Source organism: Phoxinus phoxinus, assembly GCF_949152265.1.
Source record: "Phoxinus phoxinus genome assembly, chromosome: 18".
Taxonomy (NCBI): domain Eukaryota; kingdom Metazoa; phylum Chordata; class Actinopteri; order Cypriniformes; family Leuciscidae; genus Phoxinus; species Phoxinus phoxinus.
In genome coordinates this window covers 30694782-30711857 of record NC_136893.1, presented here as the reverse complement: position 1 = coordinate 30711857, position 17076 = coordinate 30694782, and the positions used below count along the sequence as shown (strand labels likewise).

The 17076-nt window shown below is 43.9% G+C and overlaps 1 protein-coding gene across 2 annotated transcripts in view; it reads right to left on the bottom strand.

Annotated features, from left to right (window-relative positions):
• LOC306986197 (uncharacterized protein) overlaps nucleotides 1-16070 on the bottom strand; it is a 42403-nt gene extending 26333 nt beyond the window's left edge. Inside the window, exons 1-5 of one of the 2 annotated variants that reach the window (XM_079589162.1) lie at nucleotides 15740-16070; nucleotides 13994-14982; nucleotides 11118-11274; nucleotides 9676-9900; nucleotides 1446-1614 (exon numbers count right to left, since the gene is read on the bottom strand). In XM_079589162.1, the coding sequence (XP_079445288.1) occupies nucleotides 1446-1614; nucleotides 9676-9900; nucleotides 11118-11274; nucleotides 13994-14982; nucleotides 15740-15745 (1546 nt within the window). In that variant the 5' untranslated portion in view covers nucleotides 15746-16070. The remainder of the gene's footprint in view (nucleotides 1-1445; nucleotides 1615-9675; nucleotides 9901-11117; nucleotides 11275-13993; nucleotides 14983-15739) is intronic. The other variant, XM_079589163.1, reaches the window with a different exon arrangement.
• Between the last annotated feature and the right edge of the window lie 1006 nt (nucleotides 16071-17076).

Genomic DNA, 17076 nt, shown 5'->3' with positions numbered 1-17076 from the left:
CGTAATGCCACTTGTGTTACTGCGCGCCTTTGCGTACTTTAAGGGTAACTGTCGCCAAAATCAATGCAACCTAGGCAGTGTTAATTTCATTTTTTCACAGACGAAAACGAGACGATAACTACATAAAAACCCGTTTTAAATGACGACCACTAAATGTATTGATATTTTCGTCAACGAATAAAAACTAGACGGAAATGTTATGATTGGGGAAGAGATCCAGTCAGAACTGATTTGCGTTTGTGGAAGATGCGCACATTTGAATTGTAGCGTGCTGATCTACCGGCGGCACACGAGTCGGCATGCGCTTGATCCATGTTTCAAATCGTTAAAAACATGTAACGTCTGGGAGAAAGAGAAGAGCAGACATATGGATAGATCTGAATAAGAGTGACGACGCGAAAGATAGCTTTATCCGGTATGTTTTTCTGTGCGAACACACACACACAGACGACCCGAAGCGTGCAGTCTAGCACATAGACAGCTACAACTATACAGCACGCAAGGACTGAATTGAGCTCTCTTTCGCGTCTGAATGGACAAATACACACAACATTATGTCTAAATGTCCGTTCTGGAGAGTATTCACGTAAACACAGTCGGTTATGTCTTTACAGAACTTGTAATATGCAATATGATCTGCACACTCGGTCTTAAAGTGACAGTGCGTAATAAACCTAATGCCTTCTGTACACTTAATATTGATCAAACAACAAAATAAAAAGAGAAAATTCACTTCTCTTTAATATCTTTAATAAGGATTAATTATATTTAATTTATTTATTTATTAATTATTTATTTATGTTTTCTATCATTTTAGGTCGTTTTTTTCACGCTGATGTAAATTTAAGTGTTCGTTTTTTTTAATAAGTTTGGTTTTAGTTAGTTATTTTATGCTATAAAAGCGGGAATGTGACATGATTGACAGCTGTGGCCACGCTACATATGGGGTGAGGACCAAACACCATCTCCTGGTGCTCACCGAGTAACTCACTGGAAAAATTATGTGCACCCCTGTTTATAATGCTTTAGAAAATATCAGTATTAACGAGACCAGAGTTTTCCAATTGTGATAAATATGCGAGTGATGTTAAATAATGCATTAACACCCACATAGTTCTCCAAATTGTCCCGAGATGAGAAAACATTTGTATAATCTCTTGGGTGAAGACATAGTCAAGGAATAGTACAACACACATCCTCCTCCCGAACTGAGGCGCTTTAATCTGCAGTACAGATGATTTCCACATATGCACTTTTAAGAAGATTTAAAAACACAGGTTAAGGTGTTTAAATGCTGGACGAAATCAGGGGTAGATGGCAAAACCCTGGCTGTGTCGACCGGTTTATGCTCGTTTACTGTACTCAGATAAAGGAAGAGAGGCGCACTGGCGGCTCATGAGAGTGTGTGTGTGCGTGTGTGTGTAAAGAGAGCACATGATACGTACTGGGCTTGTTATCTACGGCAGGAGATGATGATGATGTGGTGGGCAGTTCAGGGTCTGAACACCGTGGCTCTTCCTTCACTTCCTCTGGCTTGCTCACGTGCTCTTCCTGCGCCGGCGTCTTACTGATCTTCACCTTGAAGAGCTTGGCAAGAAATGACCGTTTCTCGCTCTGAAATCAGCAAGCATAGTTGACATAGTTAACACTGGTTACATAGAGAAACAAACACTCAATTCAAGAAGTGATTCCACAACATAAGTATATTTTTCTTTTCTTTTTATTAATCATTTAAATGCATTATATTCTTTTAAAGTGACACTCATTAATAGTTTACTTCACCACATACTGCATACATATATACACACAGTATCTCACGAAAGAGGGTACACCCCTCACATTTCAGCAAATATTTTAGTACATCTTCTCCAGGGACAATACTATAGAAATGAAACTTGTATATATTTTAGAGTAGTCAATGTGCTGTATAGCTGTATATATTTACTGTCCTCTGAAGATAACTCCACACACAGCCATTATTCTCAAAATAGCTGGCAAGGGTGTAGAGTTACATTCAAGCTATTTTAAGGCATGAAGTTGTTTTTTCCAAGGAAAAAAACATTTACATTTGTAATTTTGGTGATCAAAGAAGAGTTTTAAGGGATAAAATGATTGACTACGGGGGACTTAAGGACTGTTCCTCCGGTGCATGCGTGAATGTAGCAGCGATGACAAGAAAGCACCACCAATACGGTGTCTGGAACTGCCCCATAGTGCACCATTCCTGTCAGTTGTAGTGGTGGTGTCCGAAACTACCGTGGACATTATCCAGTGTCTTTTAGCCAAGGTCAATAATGTAAAAAAATATATATTATACTGACAGTTTTCCTATGGAGTATTATTTATTCCCAAGGTTTTGGGGGCTTTAGGGGCCCCATCGTCAAAAGCTCATGAAATGTGGCACGTCAGTCGTCGGCCATTAGGTGCTGGCAAAAGCTGTATAAACGGCATGACGGGGTGGGAGGCTCTGTGTGACACTGTACGTACATCTCTCATTGAGTCACAGATATACACAGATATAAGCCCCGCCCAACAAGAAGTCATCCATTTTGTTGTTCATGAAAAGTGAATGCAGTCACCTTTAAATTCTCCTCCTAGGGGATTCATGTCATCAAACTAAATCAATATTATGTCAAGATTTTAATGATTAACCGATGTTTGATATCGTGCACACTTTCATCATGGCGAGGCAAAACATTTAAGGCAAAAAAAAAAAGAACAGAAACAGAAAGTGTCAAAGACACACACAACGTGCAGACTTTATAGGTGACACACTATATTGCCAAAGGTTTTGGGACCTCTGCCTTTGCTAGAGCTAGGGCTGCACAGTTAATCACACTGAAACCACACGCGATTTAGCAAAGGCTGCGGTTATTTAATGCGTAGCTTGTCAGTGCAGTGCGGCTGATCGGTTGTAAACGCTGCTCCGTCTGAACACCAGAGGGCGCTCTCACGCAGACACACCCCGCAGAAGTAGATAATGCCCATCGTTCCAGGAAATCCCCATCACTGTAGCTGAATAAACAGCTTTGATTGATTAAACTTCTATGACACAACTGCCTTATTCTGTGCAAGAAGCCACATCTCACAGAAGGGTGCTCAACTGTCCTTATGAAGTGAGTTTGGAGTGAAAGCATGTTATTAAATGTGGTCTTTAGTTCGACAAGAGGTCATTAAATGCTTCTCATGTTTGGAAAGCTGTTTGAATCGTGTTGCTTTTTCAAATGCACGTTATAATCATCTCAAACTCAGTGCTTTCAGAAGGAGCCGCGTTTACAGAGCCGTACATCACTGACAAGCTGCGCATGCAAAATAATCCCAGCCGATTATTCAAAAACACGATAAGCCAACTCGATTTAAGCGTGAATACATGTATATTTAGATAACTCGTGCAGCCCTGACATGAACTTTAATGACATCCCATTCTTAATCCGTAGGGTTTAATATGGAGCTGGCCCTTTGCAGCTATAAGAGCTTCAACTCTTCTGGGAAGACTTCCCAAAAGGTTTAGGAGTGCATTTATGGGAATTTGACCATTCTTCTAGAACCGCATTTGTGAGGTCAGGCACTGATGTTGGACAAGAAGGCCTGGCTTATTCATTTCAAAGGTGTTCTATCGGGTTGAGCTCAGGACTCTGTGTCCTGAGTCCAGTTCCTCCAACTCCTCATCCATGTGTTTATGGACCTGCTTTGTGCACTGGTGCGCAGTCATGCTGGGTGTGCTGAAGCATTAAGAGTTCCTTTCACTGGAACTAAAGGGCCAACCCCTGAAAAACAACCCCACACCATAATCCCCCCTCCACCAAACAACCCCACACCATAATCCCCCCTCCACCAAACAACCCCACACCATAATCCCCCCTCCACCAAACAACCCCACACCATAATCCCCCCTCCACCAAACAACCCCACACCATAATCCCCCCTCCACCAAACAACCCCACACCATAATCCCCCCTCCACCAAACTGAACACTTGGCACAATGCAGTCAGGCAAGTTCAGTTCTCCTGGCCACCGCCAAACCCAGATCGTCCATCAGATTGCCAGTCAGAGAAGCGTGATCGGTCAGTCCAGAGAACACGTCTCTGCTGCTCTCGAGTCCAGTGGCGGCTGCGTTACACCGCTGCATTGCACTTGGTGATGTTAGGCTTGGCTGCAGCTGCTCGGCCATGGAAACCCACTCCATGAAGCGCTACACACTGTTCTTGAGCTCATCTGAAGGCCACACAAGTTTGGAGGTCTGTAGCTGTTGACTCTGCAGAAGGTTGGTGACTTCTGCGCACTGTGAGCCTCAGCATGCACTGACACGCTCTGGGACTTTACATGGCCTACCACTTTGTGGCTGAGTTACTGTTGTTCTCAATTGCTTCCACTGTTATAATACCAACAGTTGACTGTGGAATATTTAATAGTGAGGAAATTTCTCGAATGGAATAGGTTGGCACCTGTGCAATTATCACGGTACCACGCTTGAGTTCACTGAGAGCGACCCGGGGATGAATTTCAATCAGCCCACAGCTGGTTAATAAATATTAATATATGGCCACCCACACAATTTACAAATCATGCAATTTAGCAAAGTCAACGCGTGGTGGCAGCTCTAGATTTTAGGCCAGGTGTATCGGTAAACCGTGAGTGACCATGAACAATTAGGACAAATCTTGTAATTGGAAAGCCACCATTGCCACATCAAAGTAACGGAAAGTAGATCACGAGGGACGTCGCATTAATGAGCATGGGAAATCTGATTTTATTTTATTATTTTATTGCATTTGCAATGAAACAGTCTCCGCTATGTAAGAATATAATGTGGAGGGGCATTATAGGACAAAGTATGCAAGTATGAATGAGAGGATAGAGTTAAACCAGAAGCCTCCCTAGTTTCCTAGCAGCAATTCCTCATCAGGGCAAAATAGTACACTGAAATTATTCCCAAAGCAAGCTGTGAGATGGCAAAACCGCTAAACAAGAAAACCCTTTCTCTGAGGGCGGGTTTACTCTAGAATGAGTAGTGAAGATTGCTGAAAACATCTGCCCAAATAAGAAGCAAGAATTTGCATATTTTTGTCTTGCTCTCAACACTGCTGCACTGAGAAGTTAAGAAAAATCTATCGATATCAAAGGACAAGTGACTGAACGAAGCCGTAGGCCTAATTTTTATAATTTTTCTTTGGCCTGTGATAAAAGTGCCACTATTTCAGACACTGCCCAGCTGCTCATTTATTTGAGAGGAATTGATGAGGACATGAACATCACCAAAGAACTGCTGGACCTCAGAAGTCTCAAGGACTGCCTTGGGATAAATTACGTGGAATAGCTACCGACGTGGTGGCCGCAATGGGGAAAGTGGATTAGCATCATTGTTACACAACAAAGTCAGCAAGCATGCCGTTAAACTCTATTGCTTAATTCACCAACAAGGCTTTATGCCAAATCTCTGCAATTTGACCATGTTGTGTCTCCTCTAGTGAGCCACGTTTTTGGCCGTAACCAGTGTAAAAGTGTTTTTCATTGATGCCTCGCTACAGCCAATCATGCTGCATGCTAATTGGCTCACTGACGATGACAAGATTAACCCCTTAGGGATCGAAATTTGGTACCGACCGAAAAGACATTTATTGATACTCGATGGTATCGAGGCAACTCCCTTCACTTGATTGAACAAAAGGAAAAGCAATTGTGCTTTACTATTGGTGAACTGGCACCTTGAACAAAGTTTTGGTCCTACACAGTTTGAATGAGAAGTATCTGGCCCCCATGTGCATCCACAGCATTGAATATGGCCCTTTTTTAAAAAAAGCTTGGAAATCCCTGATCTAGCTGAACTACTCACTGGCAGAAGCTACAGTGCCCCAAACTACTGGCGGAGGATGAACCCAGACCCTGCAGCTACACCCCTGCCCCGAGCACCAGCAGAGACCGTGAGGACAGCGTCTCAGAAGAGGAACCGTCTCTCCTGCCAGAAAGAGGAGTAACTTTCGTTCTTCAAGATAAACCTGCCATCTTCAGTTAAATAGAAAGCAGTTCATTTTACTATGTGTGTAGCAATTACATTAAAATGTGTAGCCCTGCGAAACTTTGTTCTTGACTTGAGGCTGGTTTCGCTTTCATTACTGCTTTTTTCCAAATTTAAATTTTTAAGTGGAAATATGTTTGCATCCCAGGTTTGATATTTTCTGATAATGACTGTCGTCAATAGCAACGCCGCAGCATAACAAACCGCGACTGGCGCCATCTTGCGTCCATGTAACGAAATTGAAAATTACTTGTCTTGTTGCCAGGATGGTTGTGTTGTACATTATAGTGGATTATAAAGTAACAAGTGTGATGTACATTTTCCCTTTATTGTTGGACCATTTTAATAAACAAAACAGATAATAGAAAGATCAATACAACTAGAATAAAAATAGGATTTTTGAGTATAATAATGTTTTTTTGCAAGGCATGAAATGACTTGACTCGACTGATAAAGACTCCAGACTTGACTCGGACTCCAGTGGTAAAGACACCAGACTTGACTCGGACTGCAGTGGTAAAGACCCCAGATTTGACTCGGACTGCAGTGATAAAGACCCCAGACTTGACTCGGACTGCAGTGATAAAGACCCCAGACTTGACTCGGACTGCAGTGGTAAAGACTCCAGACTTGACTCGGACTGCAGTGGTAAAGACCCCAGACTTGACTCAGACTGCAGTGATAAAGACCCCAGACTTGACTCAGACTGCACTGATAAAGACCCCAGACTTGACTCAGACTGCACTGATAAAGACTCCAGACTTGACTCAGACTGCAGTGATAAAGACCCCAGATTTGACTCGGACTCCAGACTTGACTCGGACTGCAGTGATAAAGACCCCAGACTTGACTTGGAGTGCACTGATAAAGACCCCAGACTTGACTCGGACTCCAGTGACAAAGACCCCAGACTTGACTCGGACTGCAGTGATAAAGACCCCAGACTTGACTCGGACTGCAGTGATAAAGACCCCAGACTTGACTCGGACTGCACTGATAAAGACTCCAGACTTGACTCAGACTGCACTGATAAAGACCCCAGACTTGACTCAGACTGCAGTGATAAAGACCCCAGACTTGACTCAGACTGCACTGATAAAGACTCCAGACTTGACTCAGACTGCAGTGATAAAGACCCCAGATTTGACTCGGACTGCAGTGATAAAGACCCCAGACTTGACTCAGACTCCAGTGATAAAGACCCCAGACTTGACTCGGACTGCAGTGATAAAGACCCCAGACTTGACTCGGACTCCAGTGATAAAGACCCCAGATTTGACTCGGACTCCAGTGGTAAAGACCCCAGACTTGACTCGGACTCTAGTGATAAAGACCCCAGACTTGACTCGGACTCCAGTGATAAAGACCCCAGATTTGACTCGGACTCCAGTGGTAAAGACCCCAGACTTGACTCGGACTGCAGTGGTAAAGACTCCAGACTTGACTCGGACTGCAGTGGTAAAGACTCCAGACTTGACTCGGACTGCAGTGATAAAGACCCCAGACTTGACTCGGACTGCAGTGGTAAAGACTCCAGACTTGACTCGGACTGCAGTGGTAAAGACTCCAGACTTGACTAGGACTGCAGTGGTAAAGACTCCAGACTTGACTCGGACTGCAGTGATAAAGACCCCGGATTTGACTCGGACTCCAGTGGTAAAGACCCCAGACTTGACTCGGACTCCAGTGGTAAAGACCCCAGACTTAACTCGGACTCCAGTGGTAAAGACCCCAGACTTAACTCGGACTCCAGTGGTAAAGACCCCAGACTTAACTCGGACTCCAGTGGTAAAGACCCCAGACTTAACTCGGACTCCAGTGGTAAAGACCCCAGACTTAACTCGGACTCCAGTGGTAAAGACCCCAGACTTGACTCGGACTGCAGTGGTAAAGACTCCAGACTTGACTCGGACTGCAGTGGTAAAGACTCCAGACTTGACTCGGACTGCAGTGGTAAAGACTCCAGACTTGACTCGGACTACAGTGGTAAAGACTCCAGACTTAACTCGGACTCCAGTGGTAAAGACCCCAGACTTGACTCGGACTGCAGTGGTAAAGACCCCAGACTTGACTCGGACTGCAGTGGTAAAGACTCCAGACTTGACTCGGACTGCAGTGGTAAAGACTCCAGACTTGACTCGGACTCCAGTGGTAAAGACCCCAGACTTGACTCGGACTGCAGTGGTAAAGACTCCAGACTTGACTCGGACTCCAGTGGTAAAGACCCCAGACTTAACTCGGACTCCAGTGGTAAAGACCCCAGACTTGACTCGGACTGCAGTGGTAAAGACTCCAGACTTGACTCGGACTGCAGTGGTAAAGACTCCAGACTTGACTCGGACTCCAGTGGTAAAGACCCCAGATTTGACTCGGACTCCAGTGGTAAAGACCCCAGACTTAACTCGGACTCCAGTGGTAAAGACTCCAGACTTGACTCGGACTGCAGTGGTAAAGACTCCAGACTTAACTCGGACTCCAGTGGTAAAGACCCCAGACTTGACTCGGACTGCAGTGGTAAAGACTCCAGACTTGACTCGGACTGCAGTGGTAAAGACTCCAGACTTGACTCGGACTCCAGTGGTAAAGACCCCAGATTTGACTCGGACTCCAGTGGTAAAGACCCCAGACTTAACTCGGACTCCAGTGGTAAAGACTCCAGACTTGACTCGGACTGCAGTGGTAAAGACTCCAGACTTAACTCGGACTCCAGTGGTAAAGACTCCAGACTTGACTCGGACTGCAGTGATAAAGACCCCAGACTTGACTCGGACTCCAGTGATAAAGACCCCAGATTTGACTCTGACTCCAGTGGTAAAGACCCCAGACTTAACTCGGACTCCAGTGGTAAAGACTCCAGACTTGACTCGGATTTCAGTGATAAAGACCCCAGATTTGACTCGGACTCCAGTGATAAAGACCCCAGATTTGACTCTGACTCCAGTGCTCCAGTGATAAAGACCCCAGATTTGACTCTGACTCCAGTGGTAAAGACCCCAGACTTAACTCGGACTCCAGTGGTAAAGACTCCAGACTTAACTCGGACTCCAGTGGTAAAGACTCCAGACTTGACTCGGACTCCAGTGATAAAGACCCCAGATTTGACTCGGACTCCAGTGGTAAAGACCCCAGACTTGAGTCGGAGTCCAAAACCATGAAACCAAAATCAGCTTTGAAAACTTAAGTCAAAGTGCATACTGTATTTTTGGTTTTGGCCCAGAATTTAAATGTCAGTGCATCGCTAAATAACTAAAATATTTCACATTATTCAATGATTAACTATTAAAACCGGGGCTTGTCAGGTGCTTTGCTTGGTCCTGGAGTCCTCATTTTGCGTAGCTGGTCAGCAGTTGATATGGTTTTGGGTACCAGACAAATTACGGGTTTATTAACCGATTTTGAGTATCAGACACAACAGAGACTGGATCCAATATTCCTGGTCTGGAAATTCATGTAAACATTTTTGGTCAGCAGGATAATGGCACAATTAATCCAAACTTTTTACAAAATGACTTTGTCATATTTAGAATACACATGTTCATAAATGCTGTGCTGTCATAAGTTTAGAGTTACGGCCGCTTGAGGACAAGAAAAACACAAGCATTATGATTTGCACCACAGACCAGAGAGACGGCTCTGTTATGGAGGAAATAATAATTACCTTGAGAGGCGGTTCAGCTGGTGGAGCAGCGGGTTTGGTCTCAGTTTTGGGTTCAGAGAGAGACTTCATGGCCACCGCTGCATGCCGTACAATACACTGATGACCGCAGTACACCGACCCCGGCAGAGCGTCGCTACTGCAGCCTGGGCCCATGCATTTAGGAGAAGCAGACGACTCCTCCACCTCCAGCTTCATGTCCTCCTCCAGCGGCCGCTCGACCCCCACCTGAGACAACACACCGATCAGATAAAGTCATTTCACGGGATACGGGGGACTTTTGACAGATACAGGGCTTTTGTTAAAACTACAGGAAGAGCTTTCACATGTTTGCATTCCCAGTCGGATCAACAGACGGCTGGTGCTAAAAATCAGGTAGGGCTGTTGAAATCTTCTGCATTTGTACCATTACAGCTGCCAAGCAACGAATCATTACTGATCCATACGTCCACTGCTGGCTAAACAGCAGCTCTGCTGGACAGACTCCTCCTCCTCCTCCTCCATAGGCCAGAGTGATGAAGCAGGAGCTGGATTATATACTCGGAGTGAGATCAATCCACAATCTGACCTGTGACGCTGCCTGAACCATAATCACACACTGTTCAGAGGAGAACTGAGCCTGGGTTCTCCCGGGGTTTTCTCTGTTCTGTCTCCTGATGGAGTTTGTGTTCCTGCCACTGTCGCTCTGGCTTGCGTAGTTGAGGACACTCAATATACAACTATATTATTGATCTGCCTGCACTGACACTATCGGATGAGAACAAAACTATAATACTAGAGTCCCTTTCAGCGTCAAATACTCATTTATATCATTTAAACAAGTCTTTGAATACCTAATAAGCGTTTAATTTCACCAACAGCCTTTGCCGAATGTGAATACACACAACACACCCTGACTCCGGCTGTCACACATCAACGCAAAATAAAGAAATACTGCTCTTATTTAGAGTGCTGTCACTCCTAAAGTACCGGTACTAATAAAATTTCATATCGTACCGATTTTAATAGCTGGGTATCGCGATACCTTTCTAGTACCGGTATATCGTGCAACACTAGACTAGACCGACTGAAATGTTAATCAATAATAACATTATCTAGTTTTCAGTGATGCCAATTTCAATAAGATTAAAGTACTAAACCATGACGGTTTTCACAGTTGTATCGTCCCACACCTGTATGAGTTTCTTTCGTCCGTGGAACACAAGCATACCTTGTTTTGTGTTCAACTGAAAACAAAAGCCGTACAGGTTTGGGACAACGAGTAAATTAATCATGTTCATTTTTGAGCGAATATCCCTTTAGCTGGCTGTGAATAGAAGCACACTTTCGTTATAGGACACTGATGGAGACTGAAGAGTACAGGTTTGGAATGGTTTAGATGTGTATTTCTACTGAAGCGCGCACACGCACACAAACACACACACACACGGTTCAGGAGAGATTACCGGCGTGTGGCTTGAGCTGATGTGGTGTGTGTCCTGTTGGTCCGAGCAGGAGGCACAGGTGAACTCTTCTCTGTTGCCCTGCAGGAGACGAGCCTCTGAGCTGCTCACACAGTCCATGTGACGCCACTCTCGGCACGAGCCACAGCAGAGCATCAACCTGCACACACACACATTAGTTCGGCACGGCAATATCAATGTGCATAAAAGTTTCAACATGCATAAAGTAGCTTTATTATGAATGAAGCTAACGCATCAAATATTCAAAACAACAGGTACAAATAATATAAATGCTGTTTGAGGAAAAGAACAAAAACTGAAATTGAACTCGGGATGCGATCGATCTCATATTTCTGCTTTGCTGAAGCACAGAACTGTGCTTCAGCAATCGCTGGTGTTTCTGATGTCACAAACTACCTTGTAACCAATCAGATCAACGTGTGATCGTCAACCAGTGGATCTCTGAGCTGAGTGAGTGAGGGGGGGCTCATTTGCATATTCATAAAACCGCGCATACTAAACGATGCACGGATGTTGAGGTCAACCTACTTTAAGGCATGATGTAATTTTATTGGTGATAGTTTAGTTTTAAGGGATAAAATGGTAAAACAAAGAGGCTTTAAAAGCTGCTAGATCTGCTTATTTTTCAACCCTATTAGAAGAAAATAAACATAATCCTAGGTATTTATTTGAAACAGTGGCTAAACTAACGAAAAAGAAAGCTTCAAGCCCAGAAGTTTCCAAGCAACACAGCAGTAATGACTTTATGAACTTCTTCACTCATAAGATCGATAATATCAGGGACAAAATTATAACTATGCAACCGTCTAATAGAGTATCGCATCAGGAAGTGCATTGTAGTCTCCCTGAGGGAAAATTTGATTCATTCGTTGCTATAGGAGAGGAAGAATTTTGCAAACTCGTCAAATCATCTAAATCCACAACGTGCATGTTAGACCCTATACCGACTAAGCTGCTGAAAGAGATGCTTCCAGATGTCATAGATCCTCTTCTTAATATCATTAATTCATCTTTGTCTCTAGGATACGTACCAAAAACCTTTAAGCTAGCTATGATTAATCCGCTTGTGAAAAAAACGCAACTTGATCCTTCAAAACTAGTCAATTACAGGCCGATCTCTAATCTGCCATTTCTGTCAAAGATATTAGAAAAAGCAGTATCCTCACAACTGTGTTCCTTCCTTGAAAGAAATGATATCTGCGAGGATTTTCAGTCCGGATTTAGACCGTACCATAGTACCGAGACAGCTCTCGTTAGAGTCACAAATGATTTGCTCTTATCATCCGATTGTGGTTGTATCTCTCTATTAGTATTACTTGATCTTAGTGCTGCATTTGACACCATTGACCACAACATCCTTTTAAATAGACTCGAACATTATGTTGGCATTAGTGGAATTGCACTAGCATGGTTTAAATCATACTTATCTGACCGTTATCAGTTTGTAGCAGTAAATGAAGAGATGTCTTATCAATCACAAGTTCAGTATGGCGTACCACAAGGCTCAGTACTAGGACCGCTGCTGTTCACTCTGTACATGCTACCATTAGGAGATATCATTAGGAAACATGGAATTAGCTTTCACTGTTATGCCGACGATACTCAGCTGTATATTTCTTCAAAACCTAACGAAACCTACCAATTCACAAAATTAACGGAATGCATAGCTGATATAAAAAAAATGGATGACTAGTAATTTCCTACTACTAAATTCAGAAAAAACAGAGATTCTAATTATTGGACAAAAACTTCCACACGTAATAACCTAGAGTACTGTCTAACACTTGATGGCTGCTCTGTTAAGTCTTCGTCGTCGGTTAGGAACCTGGGTGTGCTCTTTGATACCAATCTTTCATTTGAAAGTCATGTGTCTAGTATCTGTAAAACCGCATTTTTCCATCTTAAAAAAATATCTAAATTACGTCATATGCTCTCATTGAGAAATGCGGAACAATTAGTTCATGCGTTCATGACCTCAAGGCTAGATTATTGTAATGCTCTACTGGGTGGTTGCCCTGCACGCTTAATAAACAAACTACAGCTGGTCCAAAACGCAGCAGCTCGAAATATACAGCTGAGTATCGTCGGCATAACAGTGAAAGCTAATTCCATGTTTCCTAATGATATCTCCTAATGGTAGCATGTACAGAGTGAACAGCAGCGGTCCAAGTACTGAGCCTTGTGGTACGCCATACTGAACTTTTGATCTTTCTAAAGGTGACAGAACCTTTTCTGTATCAGCCCTAAAGCTGTTGCTTCAGTTCCTGCATTCAGGTTTCACATTTTCAATTTAAATGTTTATCTCGAGATGTTTAATCTACTTCTTTTTAACCATTATAGTTGTGTGATTATTTATAATTATTGTAAAGCCGCTGGGGCAGCTTTCATGTTGTTGATGTTGGTGCTGTATAAATAAAAATGACCTTGACCTTCTCGACAATTTTCTTGTGATTTTTATGAATCCAGATCCTGGACGCTGGAAGTTCTCAAATGTTTTCTTGAGAATAAAATTAGAGTAATACTCTCAAATCAACTTTTTACTTTTGCATGATAACCCAATGGACTTTTTCAACTTTTTTTTTTAAGTATTACACATCTTAAAAATAACATATTACATTTGGAAAAGATCAGTGAACATCTGACCTAACATCTTGTTAACAGAGCTTTGAAAGACGTTGGGGTTGAGTTTTTTAAATCTAAAAATGTATTACACAGCTCTCTGGAATACTGGATTCTGATTGGTCAGTCCTGGCATCCGGGTAACTAAAACCGCTGCTATGTTAAGCAGTTACTCACACACATTTAAAACACAACTGGTGTCGTGTGCAGAATGAAATGAAAGTAGAGTCAGAGCTCACCTGTCACTGAGTCTCTGCTCAGCATCACACACAGCGTCCTGACCCGTGCTCTCGCTGCGGCATTCAGGGATCTGACCCTCTCCTCCAGCCTGTTCCTCAGAGTCCGCCTCCGCTCTCTCAGCAGGGCCTGGAGAGCACACCTGTCCCCGTCCTGAATCCCCATCTGGAGAGCACACCTGTCCCCGTCCTGAATCCCCATCTGGAGAGCACACCTGTCCCCGTCCTGAATCCCCATCTGGAGAGCACACCTGTCCCCGTCCTGAATCCCCATCTGGAGAGCACACCTGTCCCCCTCCCGAATCCCCATCTGGAGAGCACACCTGTCCCCCTCCCGAATCCCCATCTGGAGAGCACACCTGTCCCCCTCCCGAATCCCCATCTGGAGAGCACACCTGTCCCCCTCCTGAATCCTCATCTGGAGAGCACACCTGTCCCCGTCCTGAATCCCCGTCTGGAGAGCACACCTGTCCCCCTCCTGATGTGAGGACACCTGTGACATCTGACCTGCTCCCGTCCTCCAGTACCATCAGGATTGGCGTCCCTACACCCACATCTCCCTCGTCTCCCTGCTCTTGCTCCTGCATCCGCCGGGCCACGGCCCGCTTGCGGATCTCCTGCAGATTGAGATCATCGCTGTCTTCGGCTCGATCCGACGAGACTCCTGCACCGACGCGCTCCTCGTCCGGCTTCAGCTCCGGCGGGACACCCCTCAGCCCTTCCTCATCCTCCTCTTCATAACCTGAGTGTGTGAGCGCTCGTCCTCGCCCCCCGCGGCCCCGTTTACAGGCTAGAGCACTCCCGCCAGCCTCAGCCGCGCGTTTGCCCCGCCCGCGCCCCCTGCCCCGCCCCCGACCCCTGGCTCGACCCCGGGGCCGCGGGGCGGGGGGGCTGCTGTCCGACGAGCCCACGGCCTCCAGGAACTCGCGGCGGGCGATGGTGCTCCGCCGGAAACCCCAGGTCTTGGCCTCAGCGCTGGAGCCGTCCTCCATCTGACACACAGCAGAAACACACACATCAGATCCACTTCAACTACTGCTACACAAGACCAATTACGTGTGCCAAAACAATGTGTTCATGCAAGTCACATGTGAGTAAAACTGATCTCTCATTGGTCAGAGTTCAACTGTTTACATTACTCCTAGCATCACATCTGTAGCTGTCGTTACACATACATACACTTCAGTTACACGAATGTTTATAAGCCTTCATGAGAGAGAGAGAGAGAGAGAGAGAGAGAGAGAGAGAGAGGATTGTGTGTGTGTGTGTGTGTGTGTATGTCTGACCTCAGTGTGTTTCCCTACTGTCCACCACAGTGACCCTCAGTAATGTCTGTATGTTAAAAAACTGTGGTATGAAATGTTCAGACATATTTTAATTGGTCACACTGTTCATTTGTACAATTAATTTAATTTGTACATTTAAATTTAAGTTATGTTATAATACTTTATTATTTTGATGTGTTTATAATTGTTATATGTATTCCAAGCTTTGGCAATATTGTATTGTGTACAGTCATGCCAATAAAGCAATTTTGAATTGAATTGAGAGGATCATATAAGCCTAAACGAGCTAATTTTGGGAAACCGAGGCCGGTTCAGACACAAACACAGCCAGGGTCTCATGCCGAAACATTAACACTGGGTCTCACAAGCCACTGATAGACGCATTTCACATTCATCTAATAATAATAAAAAACATAGCATCACGAACTGCAGTCAAACTCAGAAATAAACGGATCAAACTCACTTTCATTTAGATAATTAAAAGCCATCATTAAACGTCCGCCTGATGTGAAGCGGAGTCAGACTGCACACAGCCGAGAGAGAGCAACACTGAGCTGAAGTCTAGCACTGTTACTCAAGCTTCGTCTCCGGCGCGAGCGAGCGTTGCTCTGAGCACACAATGAAATATGACAAACTCACGCTTCACCGCAGGCGCACTCCGCACTGTCCGCGTTTACATGCACACTTCGGCTTGAACTAAACTTGTGAATGATTAGTAATGTAAACTGCACTCAAACAAATAAACACGCAGTGTTCTTCCATTTTGTCCATGAGAGGGGCGTGACGCACAGCATGACGAGGAGAGACGCCACGCGACGCGACGCCGGAAACTAACAGCGACGCTGGCGGACCGGAGGAAGAAAAGCAGAGGCGAACGCGACTGTAATGCAACCATAGACTGTAAAAAAAAATAAGATGCGGTAGACACCTCGGCTCTTAATGAGGTGCTTTGAACGAAGAAAGCAGATGGTCATGGTTCTTTTCATAGCTAAATTACTCTTTTCCATAGTTTTAATTATATCACTTACCATTTTACCCAATTTACATTTTACATTTATGCATTTGGCAGATGCTTTTACCAAAGCGACTTACATTGCATTTCAAGGAAAAAAAATTACATTCTTATCAGTTCTTGCTTTTCCTGAATCGAATCCATGACCTTACCAACGCTCTGTTTGAGTTACAAGAAAGCTGTATGTGTGATTGTGTGTATGTGTGTTTAGATTAGTTGTTTTGTGATTTAACTTGTGCACTATTTGATTCTGATTCTATGCTTGAAATTAACAAGTTATGATTAATTATATATATATTGTTTTAGCTAATTTGCTAGACTGAAGAAAAAAATTGCTTCACAAAATGATTCACAGTCTCAAAGCGCTGGTTACGCCTGCTGGTCAATGCAACGAAAACTCAAATAAAACACCTTTTACAAACCAATTGCAAATGTTTTATTGAAAGTATGATATATTAAATCCAATTAACAAATCATCCATTACCATTATGATGAGTCTTTATAGTGTTATTTTATTAGATTGCAGTGTTTTAAATGCAGAGCTTGGTTAAGAGAGAAACTACAGCGCGTATGTTTTTAAAAAACATAATTCAACATAACACTTTTTGAATAGCCCACTTAAAGTGTTTATTACAAATAAATGGCGAAATGCTAAAAATTAATAAATGTAAATTTGTGTTGCAAACTGGCCCACCAATCCCGCCGCCACTGGGGTCCTTGCCTTGGCCAACTCAACCTTGGGACCACATTCAGTTTGAAATCTGCGGTGATTTCCCATCATTTGCGTT